The sequence below is a fragment of the Haliotis asinina genome, chromosome 5 (assembly GCF_037392515.1).
Source record: "Haliotis asinina isolate JCU_RB_2024 chromosome 5, JCU_Hal_asi_v2, whole genome shotgun sequence".
Classification (NCBI taxonomy): domain Eukaryota; kingdom Metazoa; phylum Mollusca; class Gastropoda; order Lepetellida; family Haliotidae; genus Haliotis; species Haliotis asinina.
Window position 1 is genome coordinate 60,674,784 of NC_090284.1, and position 17,216 is coordinate 60,691,999.

General features: G+C 41.0%; 2 protein-coding genes across 2 annotated transcripts; one reads left to right on the forward strand and one right to left on the reverse strand.

Annotated features, from left to right (window-relative positions):
• Positions 1-228: 228 nt before the first annotated feature.
• LOC137284191 (tryparedoxin-like) lies at positions 229-5,436 on the reverse strand. The gene is made up of 3 exons (XM_067815915.1): positions 5,277-5,436; positions 4,680-4,885; positions 229-1,645 (listed from the first exon to the last, which is right to left on the reverse strand). The coding sequence occupies exons 1-3, from the start codon at positions 5,371-5,373 to the stop codon at positions 1,493-1,495; spliced, it is 456 nt and encodes a 151-aa protein (XP_067672016.1). The 5' UTR covers positions 5,374-5,436; the 3' UTR covers positions 229-1,492.
• A 5,874-nt stretch (positions 5,437-11,310) lies between these two features.
• On the forward strand, positions 11,311-16,284 carry LOC137283715 (nucleoredoxin-like). Its single transcript, XM_067815379.1, has 3 exons — positions 11,311-11,571; positions 14,999-15,192; positions 15,730-16,284. Exons 1-3 carry the CDS (start codon positions 11,469-11,471, stop codon positions 15,868-15,870), a joined length of 438 nt encoding a protein of 145 aa, XP_067671480.1. The 5' UTR covers positions 11,311-11,468; the 3' UTR covers positions 15,871-16,284.
• Positions 16,285-17,216: the final 932 nt, after the last annotated feature.

A 17,216-nucleotide genomic window follows, 5' to 3' on the forward strand; every position in this document is an offset into this window, starting at 1 on the left:
TGCTTCAAACTAAGACACCATCAGTATTACATGACCTACATGTGTTCATAGTCTGACCTCAAAGAAGCAATAAAACTATTTGATACTACTAACTCAGCAGACTACCTGTTGTAGTACAGGAAGCAAAACAGGCCGCCAGTTCCGCAGAAAATGCCAACGGCTTAAAAATGCTTGTGGTCATATTCTGTATATGTCACCATGTGAAAAAAAACAACATCAGATATGAGAAAATGTGGTCAGTTTTAATTACTGGATGGATGTACATTTACAAAACTCCAATCACAAATCAACCAATCACAGCTGTCAGATAATTCATTTTGCACTGCGCATACGAAAAATGTTTGTTAAGCTGCGGATCCTTATCTGGTGTAGTTTAACCTGAAGGGGGGGAGGGGGGGGGGGGGGGGGGTGAAGTAATCCTCAGTCACAATCTCCTGCAGGAGTCACTGTCACCGGACGCAATGGCTTGAAGAAGTTGAATAAGTTCACGGATGTTTCATCCTCGACTCTTCAAATTCTGACTTGGAGATAATCAGTCATAATTATGTCCTCACTGTCCCAGAAAAAAATGACTTTATCCGATTTCCGACTCTGACTGTTCTTTTGTGATGGGCGTGAGGGCAAAAGTTTTCACTGTTTGATCTAAACTTGAGACGATTTCGAATCTTATTGTGGGCTACAGTCTACATCACATAAATATCAGCATTCTGTTGACAGCTGATCAAAATGTTCCTGTATATCATAAGTCGGGTGAGCTATTCAATTTTCAAGGTCCTGGATGTCCAGCCTGCAGACCCATCACGTATTTTCGGTGTTCCCTACACCTTTAAACAGTTTCACTTTTTCCCTAACCCACTGAATATTTTCGTTGTTCCCTACACCATTAAGCATTGTCACTTTTCCCTAACCCATTGAATATTTTCGCCATTAAGTGCATTTAGCTATTTCTACCCGTTACGTATTTCACTTTTTCCTACCGCATTTAGCATTTTCACTTTTTCCTAATACATAAAGTACTTTCACTGTTTCCTATCCAATGTAAATACTTTCACTATTTCCTACCACAAGGTATTTTATTGTTTCCTACACCATTGAGCATCTTCACCGTTTCCTACATCATTGAGCATTTTCACTCTTTTCTACACCATTAAACATTTACACTGTTTCCTCCTCTGTTAAGCGTTTTCACAGTTTTCTACACCATTAAACATTTTCACTCTTTCCTGCACCATTAAGCATTTCCACTGTCTCCTGCACCATGTAAATTCTTTGGGTGATTTCTCGAAAACTATTATGGTAATCCATCTACTATTGTATAATACACATTTTGGAATCTCAATCTACGTGTCTATTGTGATGCCAGAATCAAACCTTATGTAAATGATTGACTGCAACAACATAATTTCACAATGAACAGGTACAGAATACACATGGACACAAAACGCAAACAGAGTTCATTCTTCAAAGAGAAACACATGTTTATCCGAAGTCTTTACTCGGAATCTTTCCTCCAAGGAAACCTTTCCCCCTCCGGATCTTCGCGAATCAGTGAAGCCCCCCGCTCCGTGATGATGTCGCCGGTCGCTCCATCTATTAAGATAAGCGTGGGGAGACCGACTATGTTGAAATGTTTGGACACACGGGCCTGGGTAAAGAAACAGATGATTGCGTGCTAAATCATGGCAATAATTATCTGAAAGGAAACATGGTTCGGAAGTAAATGACATCATTGGGGCCCATTGCATTACCGTTACTAATTAAACTTACACGGGGCGGTAGGGTAGTCTAGTGGTTAAAGTGTTCGCTCGTCACGCCAGTATAGTGTGTGAAGCACATTTCTGGTGACCCCTATTGTGATACTGCTGTAATATTGCTAAAAGCGGCATAAAACCATATTCACTCACCTTACACGAACTGAATTAAGTGAGTGAGTGAGTAGGTTCTAGTCCGGTTTAAGCAGTATTCAAATGAAATATCTCGATGACAGACAGGCTTCGCATAGAGTATCAATGTGGGAATCGAACACCAGACGTATTAGGGACAGGCGAACACATTAACCGTTGTCACAATGCAGATAATCTACGCAAATTTACTAGATCGTCGATCCATTGTTACTGGTTATTTTATGTAAGGTCACCATGAAGGCAACATAGCCAGAAAACACGAACCTGACAACCTACCTATCAAACCACGTACCTACCTACCTAACAGCCTAACCATGTACCCATCCGGTGTCTACCTACTTACCCACACATATATACATGACAATGAACGTGGTTACATACATTTATTATAAACTTAAGGCTGCTAAGACTAAGATTTCTGAGTTTTAGAAAATCGTTATCTTCACTACAGTTGCATACATTTGATATGTTAACTGCAGTGAAAATATCACTTTGCTGGAACAACTTCCTGGCAGTACAATGAGTTCTTATCTTATTACACAAAGCAATGGATAGCAATATAAACATACACATTTCACCAAATACGTTTAGCCCGCAAGGAAGTCGATGATCAACTCAAGTGAAGAAAACTCGCCCCGATCAGCGGATCACCATGTCATTTAGCGAAGGCAACTGCGAGTCTCGTCCACGTCTCGCTTCCTGCGAGTTTACGTCTTTTCAGAACATTTGACCTTCGTGTTTGCAGCTTTCAAACCTGGCCTTCTAGGAACAGGTGTGTTTATATCACGCCATATTTCATCACTCATTACCTGTATTTATGCTTATTAACACTGTCATTCCGTGAAGATCCTTGAAGATAAAGTAATCAACAGCCCATGCTTGCAATAAAAAGCGACTATGCCTGTAAGAGGCGACTAGCGGGATCAGGTGGTCACGTGCGCTGACTTGGCTGATTTGGTACAGACCGACGCTCATGGTGTTGACCACTGGGTTGTCTGGTCCAGACATGATTATTTAGAGATTGCCGCGATATAGCTGGAATATTGCTGAGTGCGGTGTAAAACTAAACTACCCCACGAACTGTTAAAATGTGATACTGTTTAAATCGCACTCTTCTTTTTCACTTGCCTGGATTCTTTGTGGAACGTACATTGCCTGGCCAAAATTGAGTCATCATTACTGAAATTCCCGTAGACTTGCATATTACTTAACTCTTGCAAGAATATTTTTCATGAATTTAGTTTTTTTTCTACCACCTGGGAAGTCATCTCACCCACATACAAATAATTTCCATTCAATTTGCCAATGATTATTATGAAAACTGCGTCTGTTTAAACAACATACATGGAACGTACCAATCAAGTTTATGGCTGTCTATGGGGTAGATTAAAATTTAGTTGTACGCAAGCTGCTTTATCAGGTGTCATTCTATAACTAATCAACAGAAAGATGAAAGAAAATTATGTACACGTAGCTGAACATAATTTCCAAGACGTTTGCAAAATATCAAAATAAAATGCCTTCAACTCAACTTTTGAAAACTACTCTTGCAAGAGTTAATTAACATGTAAGTCTAAGGGAAAATCACTCATAATGACTCACTTTTGGCCAGGCACTGTATGTATCCATGCGCCAGCACCGAGTTTTGACCAGACCCACCGAGTGATGAACGTTATTAAAAGTGCTGATGCTGTTCAAACAATGACAATGAAACAAAAAAGATTTGTTTTCAAAAACAAAGTCTTTTATTTAAAACCGCTCTCAGCACTATTCCACCTATATGACGGCGGTCTGTAAATAATCGAGTCTAGGTCAGACAATCCAGTGATCAACAGCATGAGCGTAGATCTACACAACAAGATACGATGTCAGTCAAATCAACAAGCCTGACCGCTCGATCCTACTAATATATGTTGTCTCTATTTTCGAATACAGGATATGCCATATCGCTATGCCTGAAAAGGAGAACAGTCTCTGGTTTCTGGTCTCTGGGGATTTCATCGATCGACCTTTCTCTGATTACCAATATTTGAATAGTTGGAAGCATGTGGTGACTACAAAGATATTACTGGATGAGAGATAAGTTATACATCACTAGGCATATGAAATGTCCTGAATAATTCACTGAAACAACACACCAGGGTGCCGTAATACAAAGCGATCATAGCGATAAGGTGTCCTTAACTCCCATATCTTAACGTAGTCTAAGACTTAAGGTAGCCTAAGGTTGATTTGAACAACGACTCCCTGTTAATAGTGGGAAGCCCTAGTAAACCTGTCACTGTGATGACTGATACTATATGTCACTAAGCCTTTGAAATATGTTATACTGGCTGTCGAACAATCATCGCCACATTTTATGGGTATTTCTAATATTACTCCCCCGTTCGTTAAACCGTATAATTCACTTAAAACACCACACCTGTAAACATACCAATATTTCATCTGAACTGTTTCAAGCTTTTGGATCCGTGAAGGTCCCGGGGTAGAATAGGCCTTCAGCAACCCATGCTTACCATAAAAGGCGACTATGCTTTTCGTAAGAGGCGACTAATGGGATCGGGTGGTCACGCTCACTGACCTAGTTGATTCATGTCATCGGTTCCCAGTTGCTCAGATCGATGCTCATGATGTTGGTCACTGGATTGTCTGGTCCAGATTATTTACAGACCGCTACCACACAGCTGGAATATTGCTGAGTGCGGCATAAAACTAAACTCACTCACTCACTCACTTTAAGCTTTTGGACTGAATATAAGTTTAGAAAATATCTACCTCTGTTTCTCTGTCTTTAAAGTCCACCGCTAGCCACGGCATGGTCGAAAAATATTCGTCGAAATCTTCTTTCTCTTCATCCGAGCTGAGATATACCACCTGAAGGACGCAATCTTGTTTTGCAGAGGTCACGTGGTTGAAGAATGCGAGAAGTTGCTTTGTGAAATGTCGACAGGGAGGGCACCACTGGGCACCAAAATACAGACCTGCAGGAACCAGTTTCATGTGTTTATTTAATTCTTGAAACTCAAACTTGAATTTGTTCATCAGTGGTAAAGCAGATTATTTCAACAGATGCACATGTATATATTTTGACATGTATTCCATTTAGCCTAATGTTGTGTGACATGTGTCACACCATGCTCCATTCAGCCTACTGTTGTGTGACATGTGTCACAGCATGCTCCATTCAGCCTACTGTTGTGTGAAATATATCACACCATGCTCTATTCAGCCTACTGTTGTGTGACATCTGTCACACCATGCTCCATTCAGCCTCCTGTTGTGTTACATGTATCACACCATGCTCCATTCAGCCTAATCTTGTGTGACATTTATCACACCATGCACGTGAAGCAGAACCAAATGTGCACTTACCCACCACAGTTCCCTCCTTGGTCAGCGACACGGGGTCAACCCTCTGACCATTTCCGTCTACCAATGAGTCTCCAAGAAGTTCCACAACGGAATTCATGCTCTATACAGAAACTGGTCCGATCCCCGTCGTGACAGTCAGCTGCCAAGAGCTACACTTGGAACTCTGATGTAGTCGGAACCCCTTCGCTGATAAAGGTTAGATGTGATAATGACCATTAACACTGTTGTACGGCTTCCTGGTGTTCGAATTATGTAAGGATTCTCCTCTCATTCAGGATGCATTTACATGAAATTGCTCTCTATATAAGGCGTTAATGCAGTAACACACTGACTAGGTTCACCAACAGGGGTTCTAACTTAATTATGAATCCGAATATCCGTTACGAATGTATTATACTGGACGGTATTGCTGCCTCAAGCCAATGGACGTATCACCAGTACAATACTAATTTAGTTACTAGTTCAGTGTTCGTTTACAAATTGTTCGTGGTACACAACCATAATCCAGCCGTATCGTCCGAATGAAATAATTAATCACGCTTCATTTTACATCTAATCTCAGTGTCATGTATAGGAAACAGAGTTTGACGTTACCATAGCAACGTGCCTGCGCGAGTACGAAACGGAATACAAAATGGGAGTCGCGTCACAGATGTGTGTCAACTGGGTTGAATGTACACATGTGTGTATATAACAGGAAACAGCTCACGTCCTGCAGGACATGACAGCACTGCTTATCTTACTGTTAAAATCTGTTGTTAGTATTCTGTCTCCAGTACGAGTGAAGTTCAAGTTTTGAAGAACATGCAGTTTGGAAATCTGGTTGTCATACTATCGATTGTGCTCTAAGTGAGTGAATGGATTTAGTTTTATGCCGCGTTAAAAATATTTCAGCAAAATCAAGGCAGTGGACACTAGAGGTGGGCTTTACATACCGCACCCATGTAGGGATTCGAACCCGAGTTTCGGCGTTAACCACATGGCTACCCCACCGTCGCATCGCTACTCAGCCGTCCTGTGCTGTCTTGCTCACAACCAAATTCTAATTATGTTATTAATAACTGATTATTTTGTGCAATGATTCTTTAAACCAGATTGTATAGGCGTTAACGCCGTTTTGTTAAGGAGTTTAGTTACACCTGTGAGTTACTATGGTTTAACGCCGCTTTTAGCAATATTCTAGCATTATCACGACGGGTGATAATGTCAGCTTGGAAGGTAATGGGGGTTAATTTTAAGCTTGGTGAACCCACAAACAAGGCTTCCGTGTCAGAAGCATAACCAGAGCTAACGGGGATTCCATTGATAGAGACATACAACGCTAGATAATCACATTATCGCGCCATGAGCCTTGTTAATCAATAATCAAAACGACACAATCACCACATGTTGTCTGTTATCGAAACATTTTGTATACACCGTAATTATTCCTTCAGATTATTGTGTCTAATTACTTCGCGTTATGTAAATAGAATCAGTGGTGTAAAAGAGTTTTGTTTGACGTCGTTATATCAGGCGTGGAAGAACATCAACTGTAGTGCTGACAAAATGAACACATCAAATACACTAACATAGGATTCTGGCCTGTCCAAGGGGCGCAACTGCAGATGCAATTGCGGCGCCTTAGACGACTTTGGCTGTAAAAGACCTTGTCTAAAGATCCTTTAAACAAAATGTGATCTCCCATCCATCGACTCTCAGACTAATGCACATCACCCGACTGACGGCGATATATTTTGTCGGTCAGCAACTTCAGAGAGCAGGACCTGTAGATGAGCACAACTTACAAGAGCTCTTATATGACTTATTCTATGATTATACAGTCCCGCCATATAGCTGGAATACTGCTGAGTGCGGCGTAAAACTAAATTCACTCACGCATTTTACTATTACACCCACCTATCTTTAGAAACAGCAAACATGAGATCGACGGATTCTGCACAACGTAAACCAGTGATTGACGTCATGAGCAATGACATGCATCAACCAAGTCAGCGAACCTGACCTCTCAAGAACATTTTGACGCCTCTACAAATAAGCATGAGAGCTGACAGTGAGGTGATTGTATGTTGTAACGGCTTGTTAAAATGTGATTTTATAACCTTTAAATATATTTTATACTTTTTTATTGCTGTATATTTTTATGCTGTGCACGATACATTTTACTCACTCACTCGCTCACTCACTGTAACGGCTAGAACATGTACATGATGAATTCTTTGCTTCTGTAAACATAATCATTATGAAAGTTTCTAACATTAGATGTAACTACAAGTCAGATGTGTACGTATTGTTATTATGAACATCCATTTCGTTTGTTTCAAATTGTTCACATTAAGTCTCCTCGATGAAGTTATCATTGTCACCATTTGGTGCTTCATCATGTCGTATTGCTCTTCAGTTAACAGTTAACTATGAAAGGGAGGTATTTGTATTTACGGAGATAATTGTATTCATTGATTAAACAGAGCAAGAGCATGTATATGTTTACAAAAGATAGGTAAAAGTGTGATTATGACAGGGCGAACATTGAGGAGACTCTTAGAAGCATTAATCACACCATCAACATTTATCTCTGACAGCGGTTCAGTTGCTTATCTGTAAACCAAGTACGTATGAAATATTAAAATCACATCAGCGTATACTTGAATTTACGGAACCCCACAGCGTATATATATATATATATATATATATATATCTTCTGTCACAAAAGCGCTCTTTGTCTCAGGGTAATGAAGGATAGATTTAAGACAGCGTCGAAGTTAAATCTCAGCCCTAATAAAGTCGTGAGTATTTGTTTCTTCTGAAACAGATTCAGGAAAGGTTACCATAGCAACTGATCTGATACACAGCTAGTCTGAATGTGAAAATATGATACCTGCTGTAGAATTTGTAATCATTAGAAAGGTATAGAATCTCAAATCTCACCATGTTGATAGACAATGTAAACAACTATGTAAACCCAAGACATAGAGTGAGTGAGTGAGTGAGTGAGTGAGTATGTAGCAATATGTAAGCAATATGATTAACCATTTAGGAAATACATAAGAAATAGAAGTACCTGAATGTTGGATTAACAGGTAATGAAGCAGTAATAGATCCTATGAGAGTCATTTAAACAAAAATAAAGCTTTACAGAACAAAATACTAGAAATACCATAAAGTACATACAACTGATGCTACATAATATAAGAAGAAAGCCTGATTATATGGTATAACGTTATCATTGTACTTTGTTTCTGATAAAGTACAATAAACACCTTGCTAGTTATTGATTCACATGAACGTGAGAACCAGGCTAGGTGGTACAGGTGACTGCAGGTGTTCTGGGTACTGTTTACAGGGTAGGTGACGAGATTGTAAAGGCGACACCAAGTGATACAGGAACAATTCATTAACACAGAATATAATTAAAAATATGTAGTCCAAATGTGAAATTTTGATTAAGTCTTGAATCATTCCGAAAGGTATTTTTTCCAACACGTTTATGCTTTAAGGTATTTTTTTCAAAATTAAGAAGATCAGAATCAATGCATCCAAAACACGCAATTATTTTTAGCATGAAAAACGTAGGTTTCCGAATTAACGCGAACATTGAAGAAGACATTAAGGCATGTACAATTATTCAGTGTATTCACACGAAGCTATTCTATCATCAGTTATTTCCTTCATGGTGTTGCAGAGTTGCCAGTACTTCAAAGGTACTTGTCCTGCGTTGGCATGACATTTCCAACCACTTAAATAAGTTCCGACAGAATCGATTTAATGATTTTGTTGTTATGATTTACCTGAGGTACCAATGGCTACATACGAGGGACACCTGAAGGATCACACGGACATGACTTCATGGACTGGGAACGTTTTGTTAAGATGCGGTCTTTGAAAGCTGACTCTTCAGGTCAGACCAGAACCAGTAGGAAAAGCAGTGCATTAGTCACTTGAGACAGGCTGAGTCCGTTTCAGGAATGGTGTAATCAATACATGCTGGTTTCAACAAGGCAGTTGCTTAGTGTCGCTGGTTAAGTTTCATAATGGGATATCACGGCGAATGACTATGCTGTCATTGCTTAGGGATGGCGTTTGTGTCAATCCTGTGGGCACATCCACTCCACTTTTCCTAGATTGATCACATGAACACATCTACCCTTTGCCTGATCCATCTTGTGAACATACACCCAACCTCCCCAAATCTACCCTTTGAACACACCCACTCCACTCTCCCCACATCATCCTTGAGAACACACACACACCACCCTCCCCCAGATCTGCCATGTGAACACACCCACCCCACTCTCCCTCAGATCTACCCTGTGAACACACCCCCCCCCCCACTCTCCCCAGATCTACCCGGTGATCACACCCAACTCACTCTCCCCAAGATCTACCTTGTGAACACACCCAACCCATCTCCCCCAGATCTGCTTTGTGAACAGGCCTTACCCTCTCTCCCCCGATCTACCTTGTGAACACATGCGCCCCATTCTCCCTCAGATCTACTTTGTGAACACGCCTAACCCTCTCTCCCCTAGATGTACCTTGTGAACACATCCACGCCACTCTCCCCCAGATCTCCCCTGTGAACATACCTGCCCCACCCTTCCCAGATCTACCCTGTGAACACACCCACCCCGCCCTTACCCATATCTACCCTGTAAACACACCCACCTAAATCTTACCCATATCTACCATGTAAACAGACACACCCGCTCTCCCTCAAATCCAACCTGTGAACACATCCGCTCCATCCTCTCCCAGATCTACTCTGTGAACACACCCACCCCACTCTCGCTCAGATCTATCTTGTGAACACATCCGCACCACCCCTTCCCTGGATCCACCCTGTGAACACATTCACTCCACTTACCCACAGATCTACCTAGTGAAGACTCCCACCCCACCCTTCTCCAGCTTTACCTTGTGAGCACAATCACCACTGTCTACCCCCGATCCCTTATCCCCGACCCCTTACCTAGTGAACGCACCCTATCTACTTAACCACAGATCTACCCCTGTTACCTGTGAACTCATCCAACCAACCTCCCCCGGATACACCCTATAAACATAACCTGTCATAATCGGTAAACGCGACTATATAACAACCTGTATAGTTTATAATGAGTAATCACATAAAGCCGAACACTGCCTCCGGGGGTTTGTGGTTAATGAGCCAGAGATTCTGTGCGGATCAATACGGAAGCCACTGGGTACGAAGAAGACAGCCCTGACTCCGTGGACGTACGCATACCACAATACATCTGCGGCCTTGTCCAGGGCGGCATCTACGAGTTGAAAATCAATCAGTAATCGAAGCACCTGTCATTATCATGAAAACACTTTCACTCTCAGGCCGCTCACCTGTGGTTGTTTATATATTCAAGATAACATAATATAACTCATGTGTAACGGTGGCATATCTATGTGTGGTTAACAAGGCCAGTTTTAGACATATATGTAACTGTCTTTAGAAACATGTAAAATATCGCAATGAGACAATTCAAGCTTAGTATGAATGGGGACATGTTTGGGTTGATGACGTCAACTTCGTGTCACAAAGTTCAGGTTTACTGGTATCAGCAACTTTTGTCATGGTTCACTACACCCCTTCAACAACTGCAGAATGTGTTTAACTGCAGACACAAGTCTCACTAAATTCGGCATATCTATACAATTCAATACAGTAACGGATGACTACCCCCTCCTGCCACAGTAAATCATATCTTATTCATCGTTGAGCGCTTCTGCGAGTTCACCAAGTTCTTAATGGTTATAAGAACCATCAAGGTCACACTCGCTTTACTTTGGAGCTGGGTTTCTAGATACGGGCCTTCAGTGGTACTAGTATACGTGTTAACTCAGGTTCTCCCCACAATGTAGATATGCATTTACACAAGCCACATGTTTATATCTGTGCCTATAATATAATATAATATAATATAATATAATATAATATAATATAATATAATATAATATAATATAATATAATATAATGACTATCAATACACAGAAGATAATCTAAAGCTGCTGCACAAGTTCTGTCATGCAAGAAATCGATATACCTCACAGGGCATGTTTACAGTTACCTCCCTTATATAAATAGCGGTACGGTACTCAAGCCGCAGATCATCATCCGTGTCGGCAGTGCAAATTTGACAAGTCCTCCCTGCCCCTGACTGCTCTGATAACGTTGTAAACATGAGTGGAGGGTTTTTCGAAGAACTTCTTGGGCAAAGCGTTGTGGACAAGGACAAGAAGAACGTGCCCACGTCATCATTCACTGGCGATGGGCAAGTCGTTGGTAAGTAACGATCGTCATTTAACACAGAACCTGAGCCAATGCTAATCTCTCCCCGCGGTAACTGACCCCGACGGTTCACGACACTACGACTGTGTGTGATGTGTTTCTGTGTTGGGAATCGTAGAGCGAGGAAGAGGTATATGTGGATATGATGTTAGGAATTGATGATTGATCATAGAACTCGCCAGCTGTGACGAAGTGTACATATGTGTGTGGACTGTTTGAACACGAGTGAAAGTGGTGAAATATACACGAGATGTGTCTATGTATGTGGCTGTGTTGTATAGGTAGTTATATTAGGCAGACCTGTATAGATAGGTCGGTCAGTAGGTAGGTATAGGTAGGTAGGTAGGTAGGTAGGTAGGTAGGTAGGTAGGTAGGTTCTGCTTGTTTATTATTACCATTATCGTGGTGACGACCTGCAAAATCTGAAAAGTGAACCAGGTTGTTTATATTGTGAGCAGAGACAAAATCTGTTATGGTCGATGTCACTATTCCACATAGTCGTCTCTCACAACCAGCCAGCGTAGTTGATTGGATCAGTTCTAACACCACGGGGACCCGTTAAAGTATAGTGGCGAGAGTTTCATATATTGCATGAAACATTTTGTTAGTGCCCCATTCCTCACTTGGATAAAATGTATGAAGTCCATTTCTGGTGAAACTCCAGGAGTATTGCTCACAGCAGTGTAAAAACACTCCAACAAACTCCCTCCCTCTATCAACACTCCGTTATCAGACATGACAGGATATTCTAGAGGTTAAACTGTTCAGTCACAACACTAGAGATCCGGGTTCGATTCAAATATGTCAGTCCCTTTCATGATTCGATCTGAAATATCCAAATATAGCGGTGTAAAATCGTATTCAGTCTGTAAATACAAAACCCCCATTCAAAAATCCTTACAGCACGGTACTACATGTCGATATACTGTTCTCGGTCATGTTACTGTTGATTTCATATCGGTAACACCATAATAGCCCTGGTTTATATCTTGTGAGGCATACCTACAATTTCCTTGTAAGGAAAATCACATGCGTGATATATCGTCATGCATAAAATATCGTCATGCTTGTATATGAACATAAGCCGTTCAGTGACTTCCTCAAAGCTGACATTGAAATTAACCGTCTATTGTGCGTGTGAGATCATTGTAAAGCTCATTTGTTCGTTTACGCATGTCGCCATGGTAATGTCGCCATGACATCATGAATGAAGTCATTCGGTGATTGCACATAGCATTTATTCAATAAGGTAAGGCAGGGAAAGTAGAGAAGAATTGTTGTGATCGCGGATACGAGTAGGTGATGATCTCATTTTTAGTTGGAGACAAGACAACTCACCGTGACCTCGTTGTCATTGGTTACCCGGTGGCCTTTCCGTCCTGGCTACCGTGTTTTTCTTTGGGAAGTGCACGTGGCCAAATTAAGCATGTTTGTTTGTGAGAATTCGATGGGTGGGGGTGCTGTTTTCCACGTAACCTTGCACGACCTCCCGATTTATCCGGTCCACTGTAATGACCAGCATATATTTCCGAAATATAAATTCGTATGTGTATGTGTTGTTTAACGCCGCATTCGGCAATATTCCAACTGTAAATAAATCCAGCTTGGACCACACATTAATTTGATTGGCATCTTGAGCATTACACATTTGGGAAACGACAACATGTGTCAAGCAAGTCAGTGATGGAGCATGCCCACCCGGTCCCAATAGTCATCTCTTAGGACTCGTATGGGTTGCTGAAGACCGACTCAAACCCGGATCTTCTATTCACGTTTCCGCAATATCAGTTACACAAAACTCGGAAGAAATCCACCTCGCTTGAACTTTTCACTCCGCATACTACCTAGACAATAGATTAGAACACTCACAACAGAAGCCATACCCTCACAATGCTGATGAAAACTGACCAATAATGGGTCACTAGCTTTGACAATAAACATTATCACGGTTTAAACTTGATTTTCGTTTTCTATACATACGGGCAGTGAGTGAACGTTATTTTATCGCGCAATCCCCAAAATTCCATCAACCTGGACGTTGAATCCTACTGTACATACATTTAATATGTTAATATGAAATCTAAACCCAGAAAGTTATAAAAATAAACCGAAAAAACAACCAACCAACCAAACAAACAAAAACCCCAAAACAAACAAAATAAAAAACCCCCACAAAACAAGACAAATAAAACAAGACAACAAAAAACAAAACAAACAAAAAAATACCCAAAACAAACTAGCAATGTATGTACATAGACAGACAGTCCTTTATGCAAATTGTGACATGACTGTACGTTATTGTTTATATTGTATATTGTATATTGTATATTGTATATTGTATATACTCTCTCTTAGTCAACTGTAAATGTAGAATGGGCCAGTGGCCTCCACTGCAAGATATAAAGACTGATTGGACCCGGACAAGCCTGGACCTCGTCTTATGTTTGGCTGGAAGAAAAAAGGGGCGGCAGGGTAGCCTAGTGGTGAAACCGTCCGCTCGTCACGTGGAAGGCTCGGGTTCGATTCCCTGCATGGGTAAAATTTGTGAGACTCGTGGTATCGCTGGAATATTGCCAAAAGCTGTGTCAAAGCATGATCAATCGCTCACTGATAGATTAAGCATTGGTCCACGCCATTAGGCCACATGAAGAGCTGATACATTCAACACAGGAAGATCCGGGTTACAACTCATCAATCCATGCTGAACATACGGGCCGACTAACGGGAGCAGGTGCTCTTTCTCGCGGACTTGGTTGACACATGTCGTCGAGTACCAATTCAGCAGATCGATATCTGTCTTTAAAAAACTACAAACGAAACAGTGTACAGCCCCGTAGTCTGTCGTAAAGACCTTGAAGTATAAATATCCAAGAAAGCCCACGCTAGTCTAGAAAATGTTGCAAGTCTAGATTTCCATAGCTTCTGAAAATGAAGAAAGGCTCAGGGCTCCATTTCATTATATTATTTTTTGTTCACTATGGACGTTCTTTCAATAAAATATGTTCATTTCAGAGACTAGCTGTTTGTCTACCAGCCCCGCAACGCCCACTGTTCAGGAGTGAGCAGATATATTACTAACGCTTCATGTAACTGATTATATATTATATGTCTATATAACCACAGGGGTTCGAATCTCACTTTGGACAGTAAATTTAAAAGAAATTTAGACTTTTGCAATGGTATGTTATTTTTATATGTTATGATTAACACATATTTCAAATTTGAACGAAATCGGTGAAGAAATGAATATTTTAGAACTTTCCACCGCTACACACTTTCCATAAAATACGCTGTATGAAATATTGCACAACACGCCTATGTAACACAACCATGTGTACTGTACATGATGTATGCTGTCTTTCCATTGGACAAACAGTTAATCTGGTAACATTTCTTTTGATGTGCAAACACCTTGTTACAGGTATTTACTTCTCCGCCCACTGGTGCCCCCCGTGTCGTGGCTTCACGCCCGCCCTGGCCGAATTCTACAAGAAAATGAAGAGCAAAGGGCTAGAGATTGTTTTTGTCAGCTCTGACAGGGATGAAGACAGTTTCAATGGGTACTATGAAACAATGCCATGGCTCGCTGTATCATTCGCCGACAGAGGCAGGAAGGTAAGGGATGGACCCAGATGAGTTGTCATGACAACGGTGTTAGTTAAATACCACCACCAATGGCAATCTGTTCCGAACACTACTGCATAATATTAAGGTAACTGTAGTCTGTAAATACCACCGCAACAACTACTACTGCTGCCATCACCACCGCTACTACCACTACTACTACTACTGCTGCTGCCACTACTACTACTACTACTACAATTGTAACAAGTGAATACTACTACTACTGCTACTATTTCCTTTCCCACACTGGTTTTTATGGTTTGATACCACCACTAATAGCAATCTGTACCAAACACTACTGAATAATATATTTTACTGTAGTCTGTTGTTACTACTACTACTACTACTACTACTATTACATTTGTAACATGAGAATACCTCTACTACTACTGCGACTACTACTACTACTACTACTACTACTACTACTACTACTGTTTCTACTACTATTTCCCTTGCTACACTGTTTTTGTCGTCAGATCACCCGATAATATGATGCAGATAACTAAATGTATTTACATTCCTTTGCAGCAACAATTGTGCGATAAGTTTGGCGTTACTGGAATTCCCACCTTGGTCTTGCTGGACGGCAAAACAGGGGAAATGATCACTAAAGACGGTCGGGGTGTTGTCCAGACTGACCCGAATGGTGATAAATTCCCATGGAAGTAATATGTTTGTGGCAAAACAATTATTAGTTGATCAGCTATCTGAAACATAACTGCTGGTTGTCAACCATGGACGGAAAAAATATCACTATCAATCGTCTATCCCTGTCTCACTTACCCTCTGTCTTGCCCGTTTCCTTGAATGTCAAATAGTCTTTTCAGGGAGGTTCACATTGTCCACATAGCTTAGTTGATGGACAGCTTTTAAAAGAGTATATTTATATATATGTTATTACTCATTTTACATTGTTACCTTTATAGGAATTTGATGGCATGATACTTTCATGCATGATATATATAATTGTAATTATTTCGGTGAACGTTGTATTTTATATTGTCTGCACACGTCTTGATACTCATTCTCGGAACATATGCATGAATATGTTAACAACTTAAATAAAGTTTGAAGTATTCTGGTTAATATTGTGACTTAATATTTTGACAATGATACGAGAGAGAGAGAGAGAGAGAGAGAGAGAGAGAGAGAGAGAGAGAGAGAGAGAGAGAGAGAGAGAGAGAGAGAGAGAGAGAGAGAGAGAGAGAGAGAGAGAGAGAGAGAGAGAGAGAGAGAGAGAGATCCGTTTCTGCGTAATTGACGTCATCATGCCTCCACAAGAACGGGCATCGGGGCAGTTAGCAAGCTGCAGATGCTAAGAGAGAGTCCTGTGATCAGAATGGCTCTGTTGAACCAATTTAATAATGAAGTTTTCAATTGAAATTTCAGGTCAGCGCCAGTTTAGGTTACGGGTACCGTACCACTTGTGACTCGATAAAACACGAAAGAACTCTTTGTTATAGGTTTTTTTCGTACTTACACAGAACACGCTCTCATCCGCGCCACAAGGCGGAAACACCAGGGAAGGGCTAGGGGAAGGGAGATAACACGGCCATACAAACCTGCATTGGCGTGATAGTCTTTTTCGTTTATTTTTCCTTCTTTTACTTTTCGTCTGAAAGTAGTTGTGGAAGGTACGTAGACTGTGGTCGAGGCAACCGTGACAATGTTCAACAGGTCTCAGTTAAATGCAAAGCAGAAACAGATCATGCTTTAAGGTCTCTTAGCAGGCTAATTGTTGAGCGAATCATCCAGCTTGCCGGACCATACCTCAAAGGGATGACCAACATTTGCAAGCAAAACTGTTAATTCACGCGTAGTGCTGGGTTAACGAGAATACTCCTGTTGCCTCTTGATATAAGAATTCACCAACAGTGCTTACAGGATGTGGCCAATCATTGTTATCCATGTATTCAGGGTATGGCCATCAAAATGTGGCACAACAACCCTGTCTAGGATGTCAGTGTCGTTCCATTATCGATGCAGATTAGTCTGGACGTCACAAGGTTGGTTTA